Here is a 20,950-nt window from a genome sequence, read left to right as displayed (position 1 = left end):
TGGCTGAGGAGTTTTAGCAGGTTGTTCCTGTAGTCCACACGCTCAACATAGCTTTAGAAAAGTGGCACAGCTTAAAGGGAAATAAAAGGTCATATTTTGATCTTTTTACAAAGAGTTCAGTGTTGGAAACTTCTTTCAACCATGATCCATTCTCTGAAACAACATCAGCTGGAGATAGTGAGGCGTTTGTCTTTCTGTCTCAGTTGAACAGATGAGGCTTCATCACGTTTTCTCCACATTTTACTCATATTTAATATTTAGCAGCATGTTACCACTTTTTGCTGTTTAGAGTTGTAGTGTGTGTGTCTGTGTAAGAGAGAGAGAGAGAGCTCAGACACACACTTCCTGCAGTGTCCTGCAGTGTCTTGTTAACTGCCAGCTCTGTGTATGGGTGGGGGTGCACGTGTGTGTGTGTGTGTGTGTGTTTGGCAATGCCACGCAGTCCAGTGAGTTGTGAAATAGCATCTTTTGTTACCAACTACACTATCGATCAGTGAGTCAATCTCGCACATAAACCTACACACGCCGACACACACACACCCACACACCCACACACACACACACACACACACACACACACACACACACACCCCAACACAAATCAATCTCACAGTAGGGGGCTGTGGCCTGACAGAAACTGATGGACCATTGGCCTCTGCTCCCTTGGTCACAAATTTATACAGAACACACACACCCACACACACACACCCCAGCATTCATAGTGTGATCAACACACCATCTGCTCAGAATCAAAGCAAAGCTCTGTCATGTTTGACTCAGTTCCCAGATTAACTTCATTTGCAGAAGAAGAGTCATGGTCAGGCCTGTGTGTTTTTACCAGGTCTGAAAGCTGCTGGTCTCATAAGACAGGAAATCAAACTCCAGGTTTGTTCTGTGCATATTTAAGGTCGCTGAAAGATCCAGTAAACGTTTGCACAGAAAATAAAGAATCAATAGTTTTGCTTGATTCCTTATATCACCATTTCAAGAAGACTGAATGCTGAAGCTGAAGCAACACTGTTGGTTTCAGACAGAGTAATGTGTGTAATCTACTTAGATGGTTAATACTTAAATTTAATGTTGTGGAAAGCAAAGCTGTGTACAAAACTCCACTGATGTTAAAGCTGTTGCACTATGTTGAGCTGTTAGATAAATAGAAGAAAAGCTCAAGTCTCACTCCGGTAAAGTGAGAGTTGGCAGTGCTGCATAATACCAAGTAATGAAACTGTACCACAATTATGCAACACAAAGCATAAAAGCAGCGTTTATTTCTGTTCTTATTTCTCTCTGCTGTGGAAAATGGTTCCAAACATCAGTAAATGGTTTGCAGTAGAGTTTATCAAACTGCTGTTGTTTATTTTTAACATGGACAAATATTTAAGGTACATCAAAAATGATCTCATAGTGTTTTCTCCACATTTTCTGATAACTTTGATAACTTAAAAGATAATGGCACAATTATATAACACTATCATGACAAACAGTAAAATCAATCTAAATGTAACCAGAGTTACTTTGGAAAAATAACATGGTGACTATTAATTACTGGAATGTGATGTTGAAAAGTCCTCAGTTAGACTAAACATTAGTTTAAACACTAATCACAAACATTAGTTCTTTAGCTCCTGCTAAATACCAACATGGTATTTTATTGTAGAACTGCATTCTGGGTACAGAATAAACATAATTTGCTGCACTGCATCATGGGTAGTGATTCTGAGGAGACAAAAAGAAACTGAAATATCTTTACCTACTTCAAAATAATATAAACATGGAACTAGTCGAAGAATTCATCACAGCCAAATAAGCAACTAAAACTTCAACACAGATGTCGAACTTTATTCAACTCAAAGTTTACGAACCAGCTGAGTAACTTAGCTCTGTAGAATTCATCCAGAATTCAAGTGCACTGCATGTTTTCAAAGTTGGCAAAAATGCTACAACGCTAAATGAAGAGTTGGTTCCCGAATTAGCTCGTTAGTGGATTAGCAGAAGTGTGCCCACCACTGGTATTTGGGAAGAACAGTTCAACTGGTGCTGGAGAAGAAGCCTGATACAGGACTGACCTAAACAGCTTGGTTATCATAGATCATAGATTTAGACGTTTTAGATGTTTCTGAATGTGTCACTGTGTTTCTCTGTTAGAAACTGTTCTGGGCTCTGCTGCATTTAATTACTGCATATATTTAGTACAAAGGTGACAGTTGGTGCGTAATCTGGACACATACTGACTCTTTTCGGCTGAATCTTAGGTCTTTAAAACGTTCAGTCAAACACAGAGGCCATTATTGGTTTTAGCTGGTGTGGTATAATGTGAATTTTCCCTAACCCTTGTTTTCCAAAGTAAAGTTCAGTAAGGCATATGGAGAACCAGTTGATGTTGCTGTGGTGACAGATGAATCAAAGCAGGTGGTGAAATCCATCAGAGGAAAACTCCTGGTGACCTCAGAGCGACAACAGGACAAGCTAACAGCCGCAGGCACTGATTAGAGATGAATTTAACAGGAACAAAGGGAAACTGAAACTATTAACTGTCTGACATATGTTGTTATACAATCAGTTAATAAAAATATAGGTGAAAGTGAAATTAAGATGTATAAAGTTAAAATAAGGCCACAGATGAGCAAGTTATGGCTAGTTACTGAGAAGGCTAGGCCTAGCATGATCCACTGTGGTTCTCAACAGTGTACACACCTCTGTTAATCAGCCAGTGTATTAATTACCTAAAAACAAACTTATTTGAGGAAACAAATCTGAAAAAAAAATAAAGGTTATCCACATGTTTATTTGTGTTGCTATCTGCCATTAGCATAAATTTTCACACTCATAAACTAAACATTTTGAATTAATTTCAGCATTTAGCCTGGCTGAGTTCAGACTTGCCATCAGGTCCAGTTGAAGCAAAGGTCAGCTGTCCCAGTAGGATTATCCTGACATTTGCTTCCTTTATATGAAGCCACAGTTAGCAGAGAGGCTACAAAGAGTCAGAAGATAATCATACAAGATCAGAAGAAGATCACAAAACAACTCCATATTATTAGAGATACCCAATGAGAAGCAATAGGTGGAAATATTTAGAAATACCTGGAGAAAATCTGGGGCAGTAGAGACGTTAGAGAAACTTAACAATTGTAATTGTAAGAGGATCTTTCAGGTATCTTAAAGCAATGATTAAGTAATTTTTTAGTTAACATTGAAAGAGCTGAAACCTAACCTTAGGTGACTTAACACTAGACAAGGATCGTTTCAAGCTAAGGCATACAATGGATTCTTTTTTTGTCCCAATAGGGAAGTTTTATTTTGAGTGAATGTATGACACTGGTCACATTTCAATGAAGAAATACAAAAACCAAGACTATCTTCCAAAGAGTTACTACTGGGACTTTACAGAAAAGCTCCAGGTTTAGCATCTATTATGACTGTCGCGTTTATAACAGTAAAAGGAAAAGGTATAAATTATTTTAGGGCTTCTGACAATTACCTATTAAACTATTTGCACTCAGAGTGATTTGCAACTCTGTCATTTTATTGTTTGAAGTCATAAAATAAAGAGAAAATATTATTAGCTTGTGGCGCTAATAGTAGTTTGCACCCCAACAAATCACAAACTTTATTTTTTAACTCTGCAGATAGAAAGCACTAAATTCAAATTAAAGGCATCATTACCTTAACTGACATTTTCAAAACCAAATGAAGGTTATTCAGTGATAAACTGAGGTTGAAAACTCTAAAGGGTAAAACGGAGCAACTTTGCTGTAATACCAGCCTGGCTGTTGCCTTGCTGTGAAATTCTGCTCAATTCTCATCACCCTTCAGTGATCTGTCTGGGATTTCTCTCATTGAGCTGGATTTCTCCGTTTGAATTTCAACCGACTTGTGAAATTCGGTCTATATAGAGATGTAGTTTGGCAATGGCAACGGAGGAAGTGAATGAAACCATTTAATTGGTTCTAGAAAATTTAGAAAATTTATTACCCTAAAAACAAAATCTTACCTATCTACTTCCTGCGATACTGAAAATGTTTTCGTCTGCTGCACTCAGTAACAGCATCCACACCTTGTCTTGTCTGGTTCCAGTCACCAGCTGAGTCCCAGGAGCTTCTATGCTGAAATGTGCTGCTTTGGATGTTCTGTGTTGTAAAAGCTGTTCAGGTTCATGAGGGAACGTTTGTTTTACAGGATACTTTTCAAACAAACTGATTTCAGGCTAGAATGTTAACGATCTTGGCTGCTGTCTATTCCAACCTTAACAGACGACAGGCACTGAAATGCTCGGATCCATGAAGCCGACCGGCTGACAGAGATGAGAGGAATGGATGCGCCTCTACACTGGGATGGTCTGGATTTATTCTCCCACACACAGAAAGGCAGGGCCCCTGTGCTTAGCAGAGCGTAGCTTAGAGATGAACCAACCAAAGACCCCAGATACCTCAGAGGATGAGTGTGTGGGCTGGCCCCTGCCCTAACCCCCACAGACCCCATCTGGATGGGCTAAAAGGTGTTGACAGAGAAAAGAGCCCTGCTGCAGTTCTGATTGAATTCATAGGCTCGCTTTCCTTTCTTCATATTTCTTCTCCTTTACCCTCTCATCTCACGTCTGACCTTTTGTTTTTGTTGCTTTTTCTCTTCGACTTGAGCAACAAAAAAACACAACATACAAACTGAATGTTAATGCAACCCCTCTTTTACTAGCAGCTACTCACTTAAACTAAATTACATTCGCCTTCGAGTGTGTGTGCGCGCGTGTGGGCGTGTGTGTGTGAGGGATAGTTGAAGGTCCAGTCAGACCCTGGGTCAAACAGCTGATGACTAACCACACACACACACACACACACGGAGCTGAGGTCAGTGTTTTGACAGAGCAGTGAGCCAGACCTCAATCCCATCACAATCACAGTGTAATTACTTTGAATTACTGCAGGTTTATCTCTAATTCTGCCGCGGTCCATCATTAACGAGAGGCTTCTCTTCGTTTAGATCGTCATTACTCTGCGTTCCAGCCGCTTTTACTTTATCAGCCAGCATTATGGCACTACACTTTTCATTAACACCAGAATAGGATCCAAATTAGCCCAGAGGACGTTCGCTTCCCATGCTCTGTGAAACCAAGCAGTCGGAGCTCATTTACCTTATCAGCTGCTATTACTTCATTACACTTCTCTGTCAAATTGCTTTTTGTGTAATTGTTATGAGAAGAAACTGGAGACATACTCAAGTGCTAACCTTTTGATTTTGGCATGTGTTGCATACTTCCATTGCTGAATGGATGGAAAAATCAATTAAAACTGATGATTGATTGGATGTTGAAAAGCCATAGATGTTGTCAAATCCTGACTAAATGAAGACCTCGTGATTAAATTGGAAATAAAAAACAAAAGATGACTTTGGCGGCAAAAGCTTTCACCAGTGGTTGGCGCCGTTTTGCTAATCTGCTAATAGCGGAGCTGATTTTTTTTGTTTAGCACTTTAGCATATTTGCTAACGTTGAAAACGCTGAGTGCGCTTCACTTCCTCTAGATTATTTTTTTCCGGATAGATTCTAAAAACATTAATTTACTTGACTGTTTTGTGAACTTTCAGTTGAATAAAATTTGACATCTGTGTTGAAGTTTTGATTATTGACGGTTAAGAATTGGGCAAAATCAGCAACAGAATTAACAAAACTCAACAACTCTAAATCTGAACTCTAAAAGTGAAAGGTTGTTCTAAAGAACCACTTCCTGAAGCGCAACCGTCCAGGTTGCTGCGTAATGACAAACCTGGTTGTATTGTTGGTTAATGACAGGTTGAATTTAGTGACTTAGCATTAGCTTCTGCTAAATACCATGTTGGTATAGCATTTAGTGTTAGCCTCCATTCAATAACATGTTGGTATAGCGCTTTAGCCTTAGCCTATGCTAAGTAAGGTGTTGGTGTAGAGTTTTAGTGTTAGTTTCTGCTAAATACCATGTTGGCACTTTGGCTTTAGTGGAACTAATGCCTATAATCGGTGCTTTAGGGTTAGCACAACTAACTTTTTAGTTGATGGTGTCCACCACTGACTTTCATACATCCAGATCATTGGATTCAGACGTACCAATCACTTCCACGGCACTGTGTGTGCAAGATCCAGGATGCTAACTCACAGTACCTCAGACTCATTTATGATGTAAAAACCCATCTCTTAGAAAGCTGTCTCAAGACATGACAAAGGCTACATAAAATAATGTTTATTAAGCTACCAACAAAAAGGAAATTCCAAATAGCTAAAGCTAAGCTGAGTAGTGTGTAAGTGAAGTAATGAAGGTGTTGAAGGTGGATGCATTAAACAAAGAAGAGGAAAGATGAACGGTGGAAAGTGTTAATGTTTCAACACCTCCAGTTTGTTTTGTTTCTCTCCCGTCGAGCTTCACTTTGCTCACTCTGTTGTGTGGAAATGTGTTGCAGACTGGCGTGATGTGGACTTGATGCGCGACATCGAAGCAGCAACAGGAGAAGACCTGGGCTCCAGTCGGGTGGGAGGTAAAAACAGGAAGGGGAAAAAGAAGAAATACCCCAACCTCAGCGATCTAAAGCAGAGCAGCAACACGTCGCGCTCCAGACTGGAGAGAAAAGTCTTCAACAAGTACGACTCTTCAGCTTTGGCTAAGCCTTCTCTGAGCTGAGCTAAGTGGTTGGAGGCTATGTGGTCCTGTCAGGAAGTTGTAAAACTGCCTTTGTTTTCTTGTCCACCTCCCCTCTCTAGGAGCACCATGCGCAGAGTGGCTCAGGTGTTAAGTAAAGCCGACAGGAGAAAACACGACAAGTTCTCCAACCAGTTTAACTACGCCCTCAACTGACCGTGTTTCTGTCGCTGTGCTCTATACTGACAGCCTCTTTCACAACGATCAGGGACTGTTAACATCTGGGTAAAGAAACTGAGTCACAGTTTTTAACCTAATGATGTGTGTGTTTATGTGCCTGCATTTCATGACTGATGGAACATTCACAATATTCATGTTTTTGGAAGGACTCACAAGGAAAATTTGTGGGATAATTTATGTGTTTGAGACAGTGTAGTAACCCAGTGGAGTAAAAATAGGCATGATTTCATTGAGTCACATTATTAATATTAATACAAAGATTTTTTTAAGCTGCATGATCTAACATCTCACCAGCAACTCAGCTTTTTTCTACACTGTGACTGTATGTTTTCTTAATTGCAATATTCACAAACATGTTCCCAAAATCAATATCAGTCAAAATTGCAGATCAGACTTTTTAAGATCAGTGATCAGCCAGAAAACTAGTCAGTACAGTACAGTACGTACTGCCCATCTACCTCCACTGATCAACACCAAGCTAACAAACGTTCACACACTTCCTGTAAAAAAGGGCATCCTGCTGATAACAAGGACATTTCTGTTAAATATCCTAAGTCAAATATTGCATTAATGTTTGTATGATCCTGTGTTTCAGATTTTTACGTTTTTTCTACTTTTGCTGAATGATTAATTTATGTATTATGGGGTAATGCATGAGTTAGGTTTAATACTACTGTGTGCATTAAAATGATTTGTACCATAGGGAAAATGTCTTGGCTTGTTGTCTTACTGTCTCTGCTTCAAGTGGGGAGAAATTAGGATCTACCACACAACAAGTACGGAGAAAGAAGTAAGATAATGTTAAGCACTGGCATCATAAAATTAAAGTTCAGTAAAACACAGAGAATGGTTTAAAGTAGCTCTTCCCTTGCTACATTCACAGTACAAACTACTAAATGATTTTGCCTCCTCTCTGCAGCTGTTTAACTTCAGAAGCTACAGAATCGAGTTAACATGATTGTGAAGGTGAGTTTCTACCTGCTGTCACATATGATGATACTCACTCTGCCATGCTGAGGTCAGGTTGGAATCCTGGTGAGTTAGGAACGTCTTTGTCCACCACAAATCAATATTTTGAAGGTTTTTGTACATATTTTTCCACATTTACCAATAAGAGTACAGAGCATTCTAACTGGGTTAGTGGTCTATAATTATAGATATTTCAACTATGAGACCCTCAAATGTTTTTCCCCCAGATTTGATCATTTCCAGTATGACGTTCTGTTAGGTGCAACTCCTCCCACTGCAGCAGTTTGAAACAAGAAGCCACTCAGCAGCTCAGAGTTGGAGCAACACTTTCATCGCAGATATGCAAGTTATGATTTTCAGCAATGAAACTTTAACTGAGTACTCTGTAACAGCAATTGGACTTTATATCTATGGAGTGAGTACATAAAAATCTAGGCTAATGTGATAGAAGAACGCCGTCAGTCAGAATCTTTAGGTAAACATGAAGAAATGTAGAAATCTACTCATCGGTAGACTGGACCCACTAACAACCATTTGTGTGTCTTTATTGGTCATTAGGCAGTAATAACACAATACAACTGCTTTTTGCAAGAAAACAACAGTTCTCTAATGTTTTTCTGTTCCATGTAGGTAGTTTATGAAGCTGTCGATGGGAATTCCTTTAACCGAGGAACTTTTAAAAAAATCTAATTAGTTCATTTATGCTCAGATGCACCTTTAAAGTGTTGGTTTTACTTTGGAGATCATCCGTCTCTCCCTAACAGTGCAATCTATTCTTAACTCCAAATTTATGTTGTGGTTTTATAGGGTTGTGGTTAGACCAAGCTCTCCGCATGGTTGTGTGTTCAGTTTGGTTTGGGCTTTGCTTCCAAAGTTTGTATAGATCTTTATTTTTATTTTGAAAACTTTGTAGAATATTCCAACCCCAATTCTGAAGCCATTCCTTATTTTTTTTAAGATTGTTATTTGTGCCAAATAAGGGACTGTTTCAGATTTGGGGGCTTGTCCGGGATGTTGGGTACCATATTAAACAGATTTTGGTTTTAAATGGGAAACAGAACAGCTCAACTTCTGTCTTTAACTGTTCTCATCTCTGGTGAAATTATGCACAGAAGTAAAAAAGATTTTTCAAGCTAAATTTGCCAGCATATGGTCAGTTACTATCTTAAGTACATAAAGATGGAGCAGAATTTACCCCCTTTTTATAATAAAGACAGCTTTCTGTCTTACTCTTTTAGAAACTCCTGGTAAGAAATACTGATCTATATGTTTTTTAAAGCTCTTTTTATTTATTCTGCCAAGTGTCTGAGCTCAACAGCCTCATCCTATTTGTGCCCTAGCTCATCTTTAAACAGAAGGACAGTAATGGGGAAAAGAAGCGAGGTTGTGAAATGGAATTATGATTTTTCTGCAACCCTCTGTAGGAAAAAAAACAAAAAAACAGAAGAAATCCAAAAGCCTCCATCTCTGCATTTAATTATTCATCTTTTTAATATCAAAGAACAGTATCATGTTGGGCTGAGGATTCAGTACATCCAGGGATTTCATGGCAACTGGAACAAATTCAATAAATAAGGGAAATGAAAATGATCACAGCTGGAATTACACAGTACTGACGATAGATCAAGCCATTCCTTACGTCTTAAATAAACATTCAGTATTTGTACAGACGTGAAATCAAACAGAAAGAAATAACTCAATTCTTGGTCTATCACACAGGTCCAGACAGCATTCAGAGGAAGCTACAACATAGATTTATGTACAAATTCTGGTTCATATTCACAATCTATCAAAATAATCCACTGATTTAAAGCCTTCAGGTATTGGTAGTAAAAAGGTTTGCTGCTCTGCAGTTCACTGTGTGGCTCTACAGGTGTGTGCTGTAGAAGGCAGGCGCAGCGTAGCTCTGAGTTCCCAGCATGAATGGAGACAGGACATGGCTGGCTGTGAGGAAAGGCAGCTGCACCAGGCTCCCTGTGGGGGGGTGGTGGTGTCCGGCGTAGCCAGCGTGCATGGCCAGGTGGCCGCTGACCGGAGGAGACGGGCTCAGAGGACTCAGGCTGCCCAGGCCTCCCCCTGCTATCCCACCTGCCCCCCCTGCTCCTCCGGCTCCCCCCGCCGTGGGGGCCGAGGTATCAGCCCCAGGGTTCTGCTTCTTCCACTTGGTCCGGCGGTTTTGGAACCAGATCTTGACCTGGGTCTCGGTGAGGGACAGGGACAGAGCCAAGTTGAGGCGCTCGCACACCGACAGGTAGCGTGTGGACTTGAATTTGTTTTCCAGCGCCACCAGCTGCTCGTAGGTGAAGGCAGTCCGGGCCCTGCGGGGCTTCCCCGACTTGGAGTCCGAGCCGGAGCGTTTCCTCTTGGGCTTGGTGCCCTGCCCTGTGTTGGTCTGACCATTGCTGATCTGAGCCGGGGGGCCTCCATTGGGGCTCTTTGTGTCTCTGCTGGGGTCAGAGTGGCCCAGCTCTCTGTCTCCGTTGCTAGGCAGAGCAGAGCTGCTCTCCTCGCTGCTGTAGGTCCCATCCGGACCCTCAGAGTCTGGAGTCCCAGAGCGGTGGTAGTCCTCCTCATCTGGACTTCGGTATACAAAACTGTCCTCTGAAAGATGAACACAACAACAACAGTTTAGGTGCAGGAAGCTTGAACCTGTGGTTCAACCAATCAACCAGTTCTCCATTATGCCACAAACAAATGTAGCTAACACTTCAGGCAGGAATACAAGACAAAATGAGGTCTGCTGTCCTGCTTATGACTGGGATGAAATCGCATCCAGCAAACTGGATATGAAATCATCAAATACATGTCAATCTGGAATAACTCAGATTAGGCAGATGAAGGGAAGGAAATGAAGCTACTGATTTCTGTTTCTGCCTTTTCTCAACTGTTAACTGAGCTACAATTGTAGCTTTGTGCTTCTCAGAACTAGTCAGGTGCTTCTTGTCCAAACATCTTGATTATTTGGCTGAGTATGTGTGGATAGATAGATAGATAGATAGATAGATAGGTCTCATTTCAGCATTAAAATCTGTATTTAAATTAAGTGAATCAAAAAATTCATTTTCTCAGAAATTATATCGGCCAAAAAAAAAAAGATTCTTAATGCAGAAATATCTGACAGTTACGTCCACAGAGCCATTCAATAAATCTGAATATTACTGAAAAATCCATTTATTTCGGGAACTTAATCAAAAAGTGAAACACATTCTATATATTAATTACACACAGATGGATGTTTGAATTATTTCTGTTAATTATGATTATTTTTCACTTAGAGCTAAAATAAATCCCATGACATTTAAAATTAGAATATTACATCAGATCAATATAAAAACAATTTTTTCTTTTTCACAGAAATGTGGGCTGGGCTTAATTCATGTTTACTGCCTCAGACGGTGATTTTAATCTGACAAACTGGACTCATTTTAACACATATTCTAATGTATTGAATATGACTGGATATACTATACAGTATTTCCCCCCAATAGTTGGTTGAGGTATCTCTAACAGCAGCTGTTGTTTCAACACTTTAGCTCAAACTTGATGACAGAAACCTCCACGAGGTCCTAGTTAAAGTTTGCTGTGAGCCACCAGATAGAACCAGAATCAGGGGTTTTGGCCTAAATGCTACATGCTGTGTGTGCCACACCACGCCTATGATGAAGCATGCTGGTGGCAGTATGATGCTGTGGGGATGTTTTCTCTTCAGCTGGTCAGAGCTGACTGGAACATGGATGGAGCCAAATCATGAAAATCCTGGAGGAGAAGCTGTTAGAGGCTCCAGCTTAAAGCAGGACAACCAGCCTGAACAGCTACACAGGTATTATGGGATGGCTTAGATCAGGGGTCTCAAACTCCAGTCCTGCAACTTTTAGATGTGCCTCTGCTGCACCACACCTGAACAGAATAATTAGATCATTATCAAGGCTGGGAGAACTGATCTATACAAGGAGGAGGAAATTAAGTAATTTTATTCCAGTGTTTTGTATCTGTGGCACATCTAAAAACTGCAGGACAGCGACTGGAGGACTGGAGTTTGAGACCCCTGGTTTAGATTAAAGCAGATCTCTGTGTTAGAGTAGCCTAGTCAAAATCATTCACAGGTAATTCCAACAAACTACTAGACTGAGGTTTGTTGGTTGTAGTTTGAAAATATTTAAAGGGGTGTGAATACTTTTGCCAGGCTCTGTAGTTAAACATGAAACACAGTTCAGATATGATGAACTGAGTTATGGCTGCAGATGTGTAGCCTTCAGCTACAGATTAAAATTCTTCCATTTAGTTAATAAATATTTACAGCTGGATACAGGCTTTGGTTAAAGATGATAAAACAATGTGAAAGGAGCATTGATACTGAAAAAAGGTTTTCATTCACGTTTTTGTAAAAAAAAAAAGAAAAAAAGTCAAATTTTCAATATTCAAAGGAAAAAAATATTACAATTAAATCAGTCAAATCTATATTATGATTACTGCTTTTTGCATGTTTCCTATACTAACTTTGCTATCAGCCTCATCAGCTCCCTGCACAGATTATCTGTCAGATCAAGTCAAGAATATCTGAACCACTAAAATATGAATATTACTCCAGTCAGAAGAAACATGTTGGTCAATATTTAAAGACAAATCTAAACCTGAATCAGTCCAGGGTATGAAAAATTATGGGCTTAATCATTTATTTATTCATAATTAATTTTCACCTGTCATGAAAAAAATATGGTTAAAGAAATTAGAATATGTATCCCAATGAGTCTCGTTTGTCAGATTAAAAAATATCTAATAACATTCTGATAATTTTCGTTTGAATTATGCCCAGCAAATATAGAATTGCAGTAAAACATAAATAGAAATGAAATGGGGCTTTCAGGTTGGTTGGAGGCTCTGGCCTCCAGGAGTTAGCTTCTGTTCATTTATCTCTTATGTACTGCAATATATAACAGAAATATAGAAACTATTATGGAAATTACAACTGTAGCCACTTTAAAAATTAAACTGACATTTAAATAAAAATAATTAAAAAGCAATAAAAGCTGCTGGGCTTCCACAGTACCCAGGTCTGACCGGCAGCAGGCCTGATCAGACTAGCAGTAAAACCACAACACAAATATCAATGAAAATGTTTTGAATATTCAAAAAAAATATATAAATATTTTGACTGAATTTATTTTAAATATTTCAAGGAAAAAATGCTTTGAATGCTGAGAATGGAAACACACTTACAGGCTTTTCAAATGCTGAAAAGCATTTCAGACATGACAACAATAATAATAATAATAGTAATAGTTATTATTATTATTTATATGCACAGTTTTTAATCAGTTATGCTATAAAATAATACTTTAATTTAGAGTAACCAATTCATTGAGCACGTGACAATGAATGAACAGAAATGCTATTTAGTTTAAAACGTCCCTGTGCTCTGATTAGCTAATGTTTAATCAATAAAAACAACAAAGGTTATATGAATATTTGTTATTACGGGGTTTCATTATTATATAATAGCTGAAATGTTAGCTTTAGTTTTTTAACTGGAATCTGATTTATAAAAAATGAGAATTTATTTATCAATCTCCAACACCAAACATATATGTAGCATCAATGATATCTAGAGTAATTATTATCGAATTATAGACTGATTTTTCTGCAACAGCTCAAATTAGATGAGAGGCATTCGTTATTTATTTAGTAAAATATCTCGTGAATTTTTTAAATTTAATCTCCTCTAAATTTGAATCAACAATATTATTATTACCATAATTATAATCATTATGTTCGTCTTGTTGGAAGACGTTTCCAAAGTGATTCGCTAGGATTTATTGGTGTGTCTGATTTGTCTAAGTGTTTGTAAGACGCAGCAACACGTCTGTTAACAAACATGATGATAAAAATAATAGGAAAATACATGTTCATGTTAAAAAGAAAAAAAGAAAAGAATACGATCTGACTGCAGTTTAGATGAGTTCTATTAGTTCCCTCAGTCTGCTGCTGGAAACAGATATTCACCAATCAATAACACACACCTCCGATCAGATCTAAACACACACACACACACACACACACTGCAGCCTGTCAACTTTATTTTCTCTAGTTTAAACTGAGCTCTAAATAGAAGCCAAATTGATTTTTTCCCCCTTTTGAAAACGAATTATTAAGTCTTCAACTAGAAACACACTTTATTTTCATTCCTGATGGATTGAATGCATGTTCCAGCTTTAAAATCGATTTATTTTTCAGTGATTAGACGGATCCCATCACAGGCAGCGGACACGTCCTGGAACAATGATTCAGCTGGGATTCATAATTCTGAGATGGAAATCCTGCTTTATTTTTCTGTTGAAGTTGAACCGTACGAACGGGAAACTTAACAATAGTCTACTTCCCCAACATGACTGTAGTAGTGATTAAAAATGCATATCATAATAAATAAGCAGTTTATAAAGCGATCCGACGGTAAAATATTTACCACTCCATAAATAGGAAATATCAATAAAAGCGAATCAGCACTCTAATTAAAAATAGTTTAGTAAAAGCCTTCATAGTTTTCTTTAAAATATATCCCCCAGAAAACCCCCCCAAACTAAATAGCTGAATAAAATAGCTGAGAATGAATCCCACTCACTGCTCTGGTATTCCTCCGCGACGTAGCAACTCTTGCTAGGCTCCAGGCTGCTGAGCTCGCGCTCCCCGGGCCCTGCTCTCCGGTTCTCCGCATCGTAAGCGATCAGCTCGCGCTCCCCGTGGTGGCTCACGTGCTGCGGCGGAGACGTGTGTCGCCGGTTGCTCGTGAACTTGTTGGGGTCCAGAATGTCCAGGACGGAGAAGGAGGTGGTACGGTGGCCGGTGGGGCCCTGGCGAAGAAGAAAGGTCAGAGTTAGCAGGTAGTTTTTCTTTCCTCTTCTTTTCTTTTCTTATGTTTTCTTTTAATTTCTTTTATTTACGTGAGTTTTCGTTGGGGTTTTATTTATTTTCTACATTTAAAAAATTCAAACATTCAATTAATTGTATTTCCTTCTAAGAAAATACAATTAATATTGTATTATTAATTCGTATTATTAATATTAATGAATGAATAATAATATTCCTTCTAAAAAGGAATATTATTTTTCTTCATTATTATTATCATCTTAATAATAATAATAATAATAATAATAATAATAATAATAATAATAATAACTATTATTATTGTTATAGTGAGAGGACATTATATCGGAATATTTTTCTAAATAAATGACTCATGCCTCTGATCTGATTTGAATAATAGTAATTCTGCGTGAACTGTATTACGACAACCTAAATTTACTGGATCTTGTCTCATTGGGCGACCAAAGAAAGAAAAAACAACAACAACAAATCAATCCAATGTTATGATCCTCTGCATGTCTACAGTGGTACAAAATAGAGTGGGCCATGAAGGCAAAACGTTATTCTTAATCTTACGGCGGAAACAGGAGCTGAATGTTTGGATGATGTTTACTGTATTCGTCCATCCTCCTTTCGGTGCGACCCTGATTGTGCGCAGCGTGTTTACTGTTGATTTGCACATCCTGATTTATGTGGAGCTCAGAAGGTGTCCGTGCATGTAGGCTGCTGAGCTGATAAGAGTTCCCGCCACGGCTACAGATAAGGATCGTTCATTTATTAATGAGGCCAGCCTGGAGCATGTCCACAGCAATAATCCCACATTAATACCATCAACATTCTCGGTTGAAATAATATGAGCGAGTGGGAAAAGGGTCATTGACATTCCATGAAAAGATTATTGCAGCATGATCACAGCAGGGATTAAACAGAATGATCTATTGATGAGCTTATGGCAAACCTGGACGAAATGTAGCCGATAAAGAGCAAATGAAGAGGGGAAAAAATATAACTTAATTTGAAATATTAGAGGTTTAAGAAAGACGTTAACATTTTTAGATTTTTTTCCCCACATTTCTGAAAACCTCCGAGCAAAAATAGCAAAAATTTTTATTGTGTCTCGATTAGTGTGAGCAAATTTTTGTCATGGCTATAATAAAACAAAAATAATTCTGATATCTTGTAAAATGTCACAGTTTTCTGTTAGTTCGGCAATTTAAATCAATTTCACTTAAATTTATTGTGTGTGTGTGTGTGTGTGTGTGTGTGTGTGCGCGCGCGCGCGCTTTGGTTGTTTTGCAGTTGTTGTCATGTTGATTAGCAACTTTTTTTTTAAAGCACAGTGAAAGCAAACATACCCAAACTATGAGAAATCTTTAACATAATCGAAAACAAGACAAACATGAATGCATGTAAATAATTTAAGGACGTTATCACGTTTTCCGGGTGGGACAAAGCTTTCCCCACTTCATGTCTCTGTCTCCTGTCATGTCACTAATCTGGCTCATTTGAAGCTTTCCTACATAATAATAATAATAATAATAATAATAATAATAATAATAATAATAATAATAATAATAATAAGTTGCGATGGGATTAACTCTCTCCGCAGAGACCCTCCATGAAGTTTGGCCCCCGCCTCTCACCTGTTGTGGCGGAGCTAACACCGGCGGGGGCTCCGTGTGGTTCTCTACGGCCTGAGGATCTCTGCTTCCGGTCACCGAGAAGAGCCGCTTTTCCGCGGTGGCGCCTGCGTCCAACATCTCCCCGCTCTCTGGGCCCACCATCGTCTGAACCCCGTCCCCGCTCCCCGGTCTGTCCCGACTCATTGCGGGCTGGAGCGTGTCCACCACGGGCCCTCCTGCTGCGGCTCTGTCCCGTCCCATCACCGCCTGGATCCCGTCAGATCCAAGCCCGGATGCCGCGCCTCTGTCTCGGTTCATCACTTTACTCCGTCCTTCCCATAGACTTTATGGAATTTGGGAATCCGGAATTAAATGTGAAAAAGAGGAATAGGTGAAAAAGATAATAAAAAAAAAATAATAAAATAAAATAAAAAGAGAAGGCAAAAATTGAGTCCAGTTGGATTTAAAACGGTTATATGATATTCATTTCAGAGGATAAACTTCACTCGACAGGCCAGCTCACGAGTCCCGTTCACGTCCAGTCTGAGGTGCAGTTTTCTGCTCTTGGAGGTTTTCCATGGACACTCCGGGAGTGTGGACAGCTGAGGAGCTCTAAGCCTGACTGGAAGCTTCTTTTTGTCCGCTCAAACTTTAAACTTCTTCTCTCTGCCTGTTTGTCTCCGGCTCTGTCGGCTGCATCCTTCTTGGCTTCAGCAGAACTTCTCCAGAGACACGGCGCGTGGCAGTTAGCCCGCGATGACACGCACGCACAGAGTCCGACCTCTGCCCGGTGACCACGGGGCGCGCGCTCTGGAAGCTTGACAGTAGCTGGAGGCGGGACGGACGCTGATGTATCTCTGCGCGAGCAACTCGAATCAGCTCGCGCTCTCTCCCGCTCCTTCAGTTTTGAGAAGCTCTCTCTCTCTCTCTCTCCTCCCCGTCGCCTCTCCTTTCTCGCGCTCCCCCCCACACACCCACCTCACCCCCGGTCGAGCTTTCAACACCCTCTTTGGCTTACAGCCGGCCCCTAGAGGACCCTCTTTCACACACACACACACACACACACACACACACACACACACACACACACACACACACACACACACACACACACACACACACTGTGTGTGAGCCGGTCTCTCTCCTTATTTATGCATTCCCTTTCAATTCACGCCTTGTAATTGGCTACAAATTAATCCCACTTGCACTAATAGGCTATTATCTGGCTGGTGCGCGCGTGGGGCGGTGCGGCCCGGGACGTTTCTCTGTCCTGGCAGGAGAGAAGCAGGGAGCGGGAAGCACGCGCCAGCTCAACGTTTCGGATTTTAATTTGTTTACACATAGCTAACCCCACACAGTTAGTAGCTGCGCAGCAATAGAACTCATACTTTACTGACAGGTGTAAATACAGATTAGCTGTAGTAGGAGCGAGCGCTTCCTACAGTCAGGCCAGGTCAGCAACAGTCAATTGTAACTTATGAGCGCGTGTTTATTAGTTAGTTACAGTGTAGTAAGGCTAATATGTTGCAAGGTTGAGGGATGTGAAGCCGAGGTGTAATGGCCTCCATGAACGGCAGCCCTTATCTCTAATGCAGATTCCAGGGCAGGGCCTCTCCTCAAAACTCAATTACGGCCTGAATAAAGACGGTAATGTCCCCGCTGCAGTGAAATATTGATTCCTAATCCTTGGCAGTCATTACTATGCCAGAAAATAATAGACCACAGAATTGGATTTTGATTTAACACGCGACGTGTTTATTCTAATGCCGGGGACTTAATATTCCGTTGACTCTCATTTTCAACCAGAGGAGGGGAAGGGACGGCGGTGATGGGTAGTGATGGTGGCTCCGACGCCCGCACTTTTTTATATATTGTTGTGAGAGACAATTAAAAAAAAAAAAAAAAAAGAAAGAAAGAAGGATGTGATGGGACATCTTCCCTGTCCTCCTCTCCTGCTTTAATACACAAGGTCAGCTCCATGTAATTGCCTTGCTCAATGATCCTTAAGAGGGAAAAATTAAAAGTTGAGGAAAATAATGGCCGAAACAATGAGACATGATTAGCCAATCACAGGGCCCCACCTCTTTGATCTACTTCCTGCTTCCACAACAGTCTTTATGGCTTTATTTAAAAAACGCCAATATATTAAGTGCATTAAATATCCCAGCACCTTACTCACCTTGGGAAATATTTGCATTTTAAGTGGAAGGGAACTATAAAGCACTGCCATCACACGCTGTTACAGCGGGACTGGAGAGAAGTGGTGGTAGGGCAAAACTGAGAAGCAGGATTATTAAACGGCACTTCATCAGTTTATCTGCAGATGAGGCTTTTTTGGGGGGGGTGTAGGTGGGGGGGTTGTTATTCGGCGCAAATAAATCTGACATTTACCATGCCTAATTAAATGTAATGGCTGTGTTCTTTAGAGAAAGTGGACATTTTAGCCGCCACCTCTGTGGGGACCTGCATTCTCTGCTTATGTCTGAATTTACTTGAATTTGTAAGTCTGAACAAAATGCAGATAACAGCAGCACTATGACAGGTCGTAAATAAGATGACTAAAAGCAATGATCATTGGGGGAGGGTTTAATAAAGTCAAGCAGTGATGTTAAAGATACAAAATGCATTAGGGAAACTGTAACACAATTTAGCGTAGTAAAAAAAAACATAGAATACAGAGTTTGATCAAAGATGCTGAATATGATGCACCAGCTGGCTCAGCAGGAGAACCACAGAGGCTGCAGTCTGGTCCCTGGTTTGATTCTGGGGCCAATTTGTACACTGCATGTACAAATAAAAATAACGTGAATAAAGAAAATCCTCCAAATGAGCTGACCTCATCGTCCTTTCTGACCAACTGTCAAATATCAGCTGTGTGCCACAGTGACGTGTCTGGTCACATACACAGGATGTGGCTCCCTGCCCAGGGTGCCATTTGTCGGGGACTAACATCAGCAGCCATAAACATCTGTCTGTTTTGTATTGGTTCTTACAGTGTCCAGTCAGAAGGGAAGGTTCCTGTGAGAAAGTGAAGCTTACAATCCTGCTGGCTAATGACGCTGTGGTTGCTGGTTGCTGTGTGATTTGACATTGCTGTGATGGATTGTATTTAAGAGTGTTTCATTTGATCAACTTGAGTTCAAAGTCTAAAACATTGCTGATAAGTGCTGTGTGCAGAACAGAAGTTATTAATAAAATACTTTAGTAGGAGATTTATGAAACATTTATTCTATTTTGGGGGAACATGCATTTCTAGTGCTTTTTAGGCTATGAAACCACTTCTGAATGACCAAAATGTAACTTTGAGTGAATTATTTGACACTAAATACTGATATTTCTAAAACACACACTTGATTTGTTAAATTGTATTTGTAAAACTACAAAACTTGCCATCCTTTTTGTCTAAACATTTGGCTAAAATTTCTTTCAGAACACAGTTCACTGTGGGTGTTTAAGGACGGACTCACACACAGCAGCAATGATGCAAAAACTACAGGTACACACACACCCACACACCCACCCCTACACACACACACACACACACACACACACACGCACACACACACAGTGCCCATCCCGCGGTTCTCACAGTTCCAGCAGGTGGCTGCTGCGGGAACACTCCCAAGCCTCACACTGCTGAATATGTAGGGGTGTGTGCGTGTGTGTGCGTGTGTGTGTGTGCGTCTTGTGTCTACAATTATTCTAATGAAGGTTAACGAGCTCTGCTCAGCCTCCTCTTTATTAAATTAATCTGAGCCAGTAATGAATCATAATTACTATAATTAGCAGCTTGAGCTGCCTGATCTGGTGGCTGGTCAGAGACGCTTTCATCACTCCCACAACCTTCATCTCCTTCCTCACCCCCACTCCTTCTCCTTCCTCGCTCTGCTCTCGCTCCCAGCTCAGAGCCTGCTGCATTTAGACCACAGAATGTTGTCCTGAAATGGAACATTTAAAAATATTACTGAAGATTTCAATGTCAGCACATTTACAACAGAAACGTATAAATCAAATATAATAGTTAAATGATTTGAGCTCCAGGAATGGAAAGGCAAGTTTGTTTGTAAAGCAACGTTCATGCAGCTTTCATTTGAAATTCTCTTGTGCAAGCAGAGAGTTGTTGCAGTGATAAATCGGAACACTGAGAGAGTTTTTACACCTAAGCCACCATTACATTAGTCTACTTTACTGGAAATGAAATAATCCGCCTGGTTTTCCATGTCATGTTTTGACAAGAAATCTTATGTGGCTGTTGAAAATGTTGATCTGGATCAGCAAGGTTTCTGCCATCAGCTAAAACAATGACTTCTGAGAAAATTCTGGGATTCTTCTCATGATCATGGGAAACATACTTATGTAAGGGTTGCAGTAATGTACAGATTTAAAGTTGTATGTCATCAGCATATAGTAAGAGATTTTATATATATATATATATAATTTTGTATTATGCAAAATTGACTCTTTTGAGCTTTACATCATGTCATAATGTAGTGTAATTGTCTAAAACATACCTGGAGTATGATACTTTCATGCATGTTTGAGAAATCCTTGAATCTCCCATGGCAACCATTGTGGGGTGCCTGAACATCTAAACACCTAAACAAAGTGTTGTCTTTTCCACAGAGCTCCTCCTCAGAGCTGCAGCTCCAGCTGAGCCTC

The 20,950-nt window shown here is 40.0% G+C and overlaps 2 protein-coding genes across 4 annotated transcripts in view; one reads left to right on the top strand and one right to left on the bottom strand.

Moving 5' to 3' along the window:
* uvssa (UV-stimulated scaffold protein A) overlaps positions 1-7,555 on the top strand; it is a 34,804-nt gene extending 27,249 nt beyond the window's left edge. For all 3 annotated transcript variants that reach the window (XM_028031418.1, XM_028031420.1, XM_028031419.1), the window contains exons 14-15: positions 6,427-6,604; positions 6,725-7,555. In XM_028031418.1, the coding sequence (XP_027887219.1) occupies positions 6,427-6,604; positions 6,725-6,818 (272 nt within the window). In that variant the 3' untranslated portion in view covers positions 6,819-7,555. The remainder of the gene's footprint in view (positions 1-6,426; positions 6,605-6,724) is intronic.
* A 1,735-nt stretch (positions 7,556-9,290) lies between these two features.
* nkx1.2lb (NK1 transcription factor related 2-like,b) lies at positions 9,291-17,151 on the bottom strand. The gene is made up of 3 exons (XM_028031431.1): positions 16,313-17,151; positions 14,428-14,656; positions 9,291-10,412 (listed from the first exon to the last, which is right to left on the bottom strand). Exons 1-3 carry the CDS (start codon positions 16,607-16,609, stop codon positions 9,679-9,681), a joined length of 1,260 nt encoding a protein of 419 aa, XP_027887232.1. The 5' UTR covers positions 16,610-17,151; the 3' UTR covers positions 9,291-9,678.
* Between the last annotated feature and the right edge of the window lie 3,799 nt (positions 17,152-20,950).

This window comes from Xiphophorus couchianus, chromosome 11, assembly GCF_001444195.1.
Source record: "Xiphophorus couchianus chromosome 11, X_couchianus-1.0, whole genome shotgun sequence".
Classification (NCBI taxonomy): Eukaryota; Metazoa; Chordata; class Actinopteri; order Cyprinodontiformes; family Poeciliidae; genus Xiphophorus; species Xiphophorus couchianus.
This window is presented reverse-complemented; position numbering and strand designations above follow the sequence as displayed.

Bases quoted from the DNA above. Each gene is read 5' to 3' on its own strand.
- nkx1.2lb (XM_028031431.1), bottom strand. From the start codon at position 16,609: ATGAACCGAGACAGAGGCGCGGCATCCGGGCTTGGATCTGACGGGATC. The intron at 14,657-16,312 runs GTGAGAGGCGGG...CTTCTTCGCCAG, and splicing joins TGTTAGCTCCGCCACAACAG to GGCCCCACCGGCCACCGTAC. The intron at 10,413-14,427 runs GTGAGTGGGATT...TTCATCTTTCAG, and splicing joins CGCGGAGGAATACCAGAGCA to AGGACAGTTTTGTATACCGA.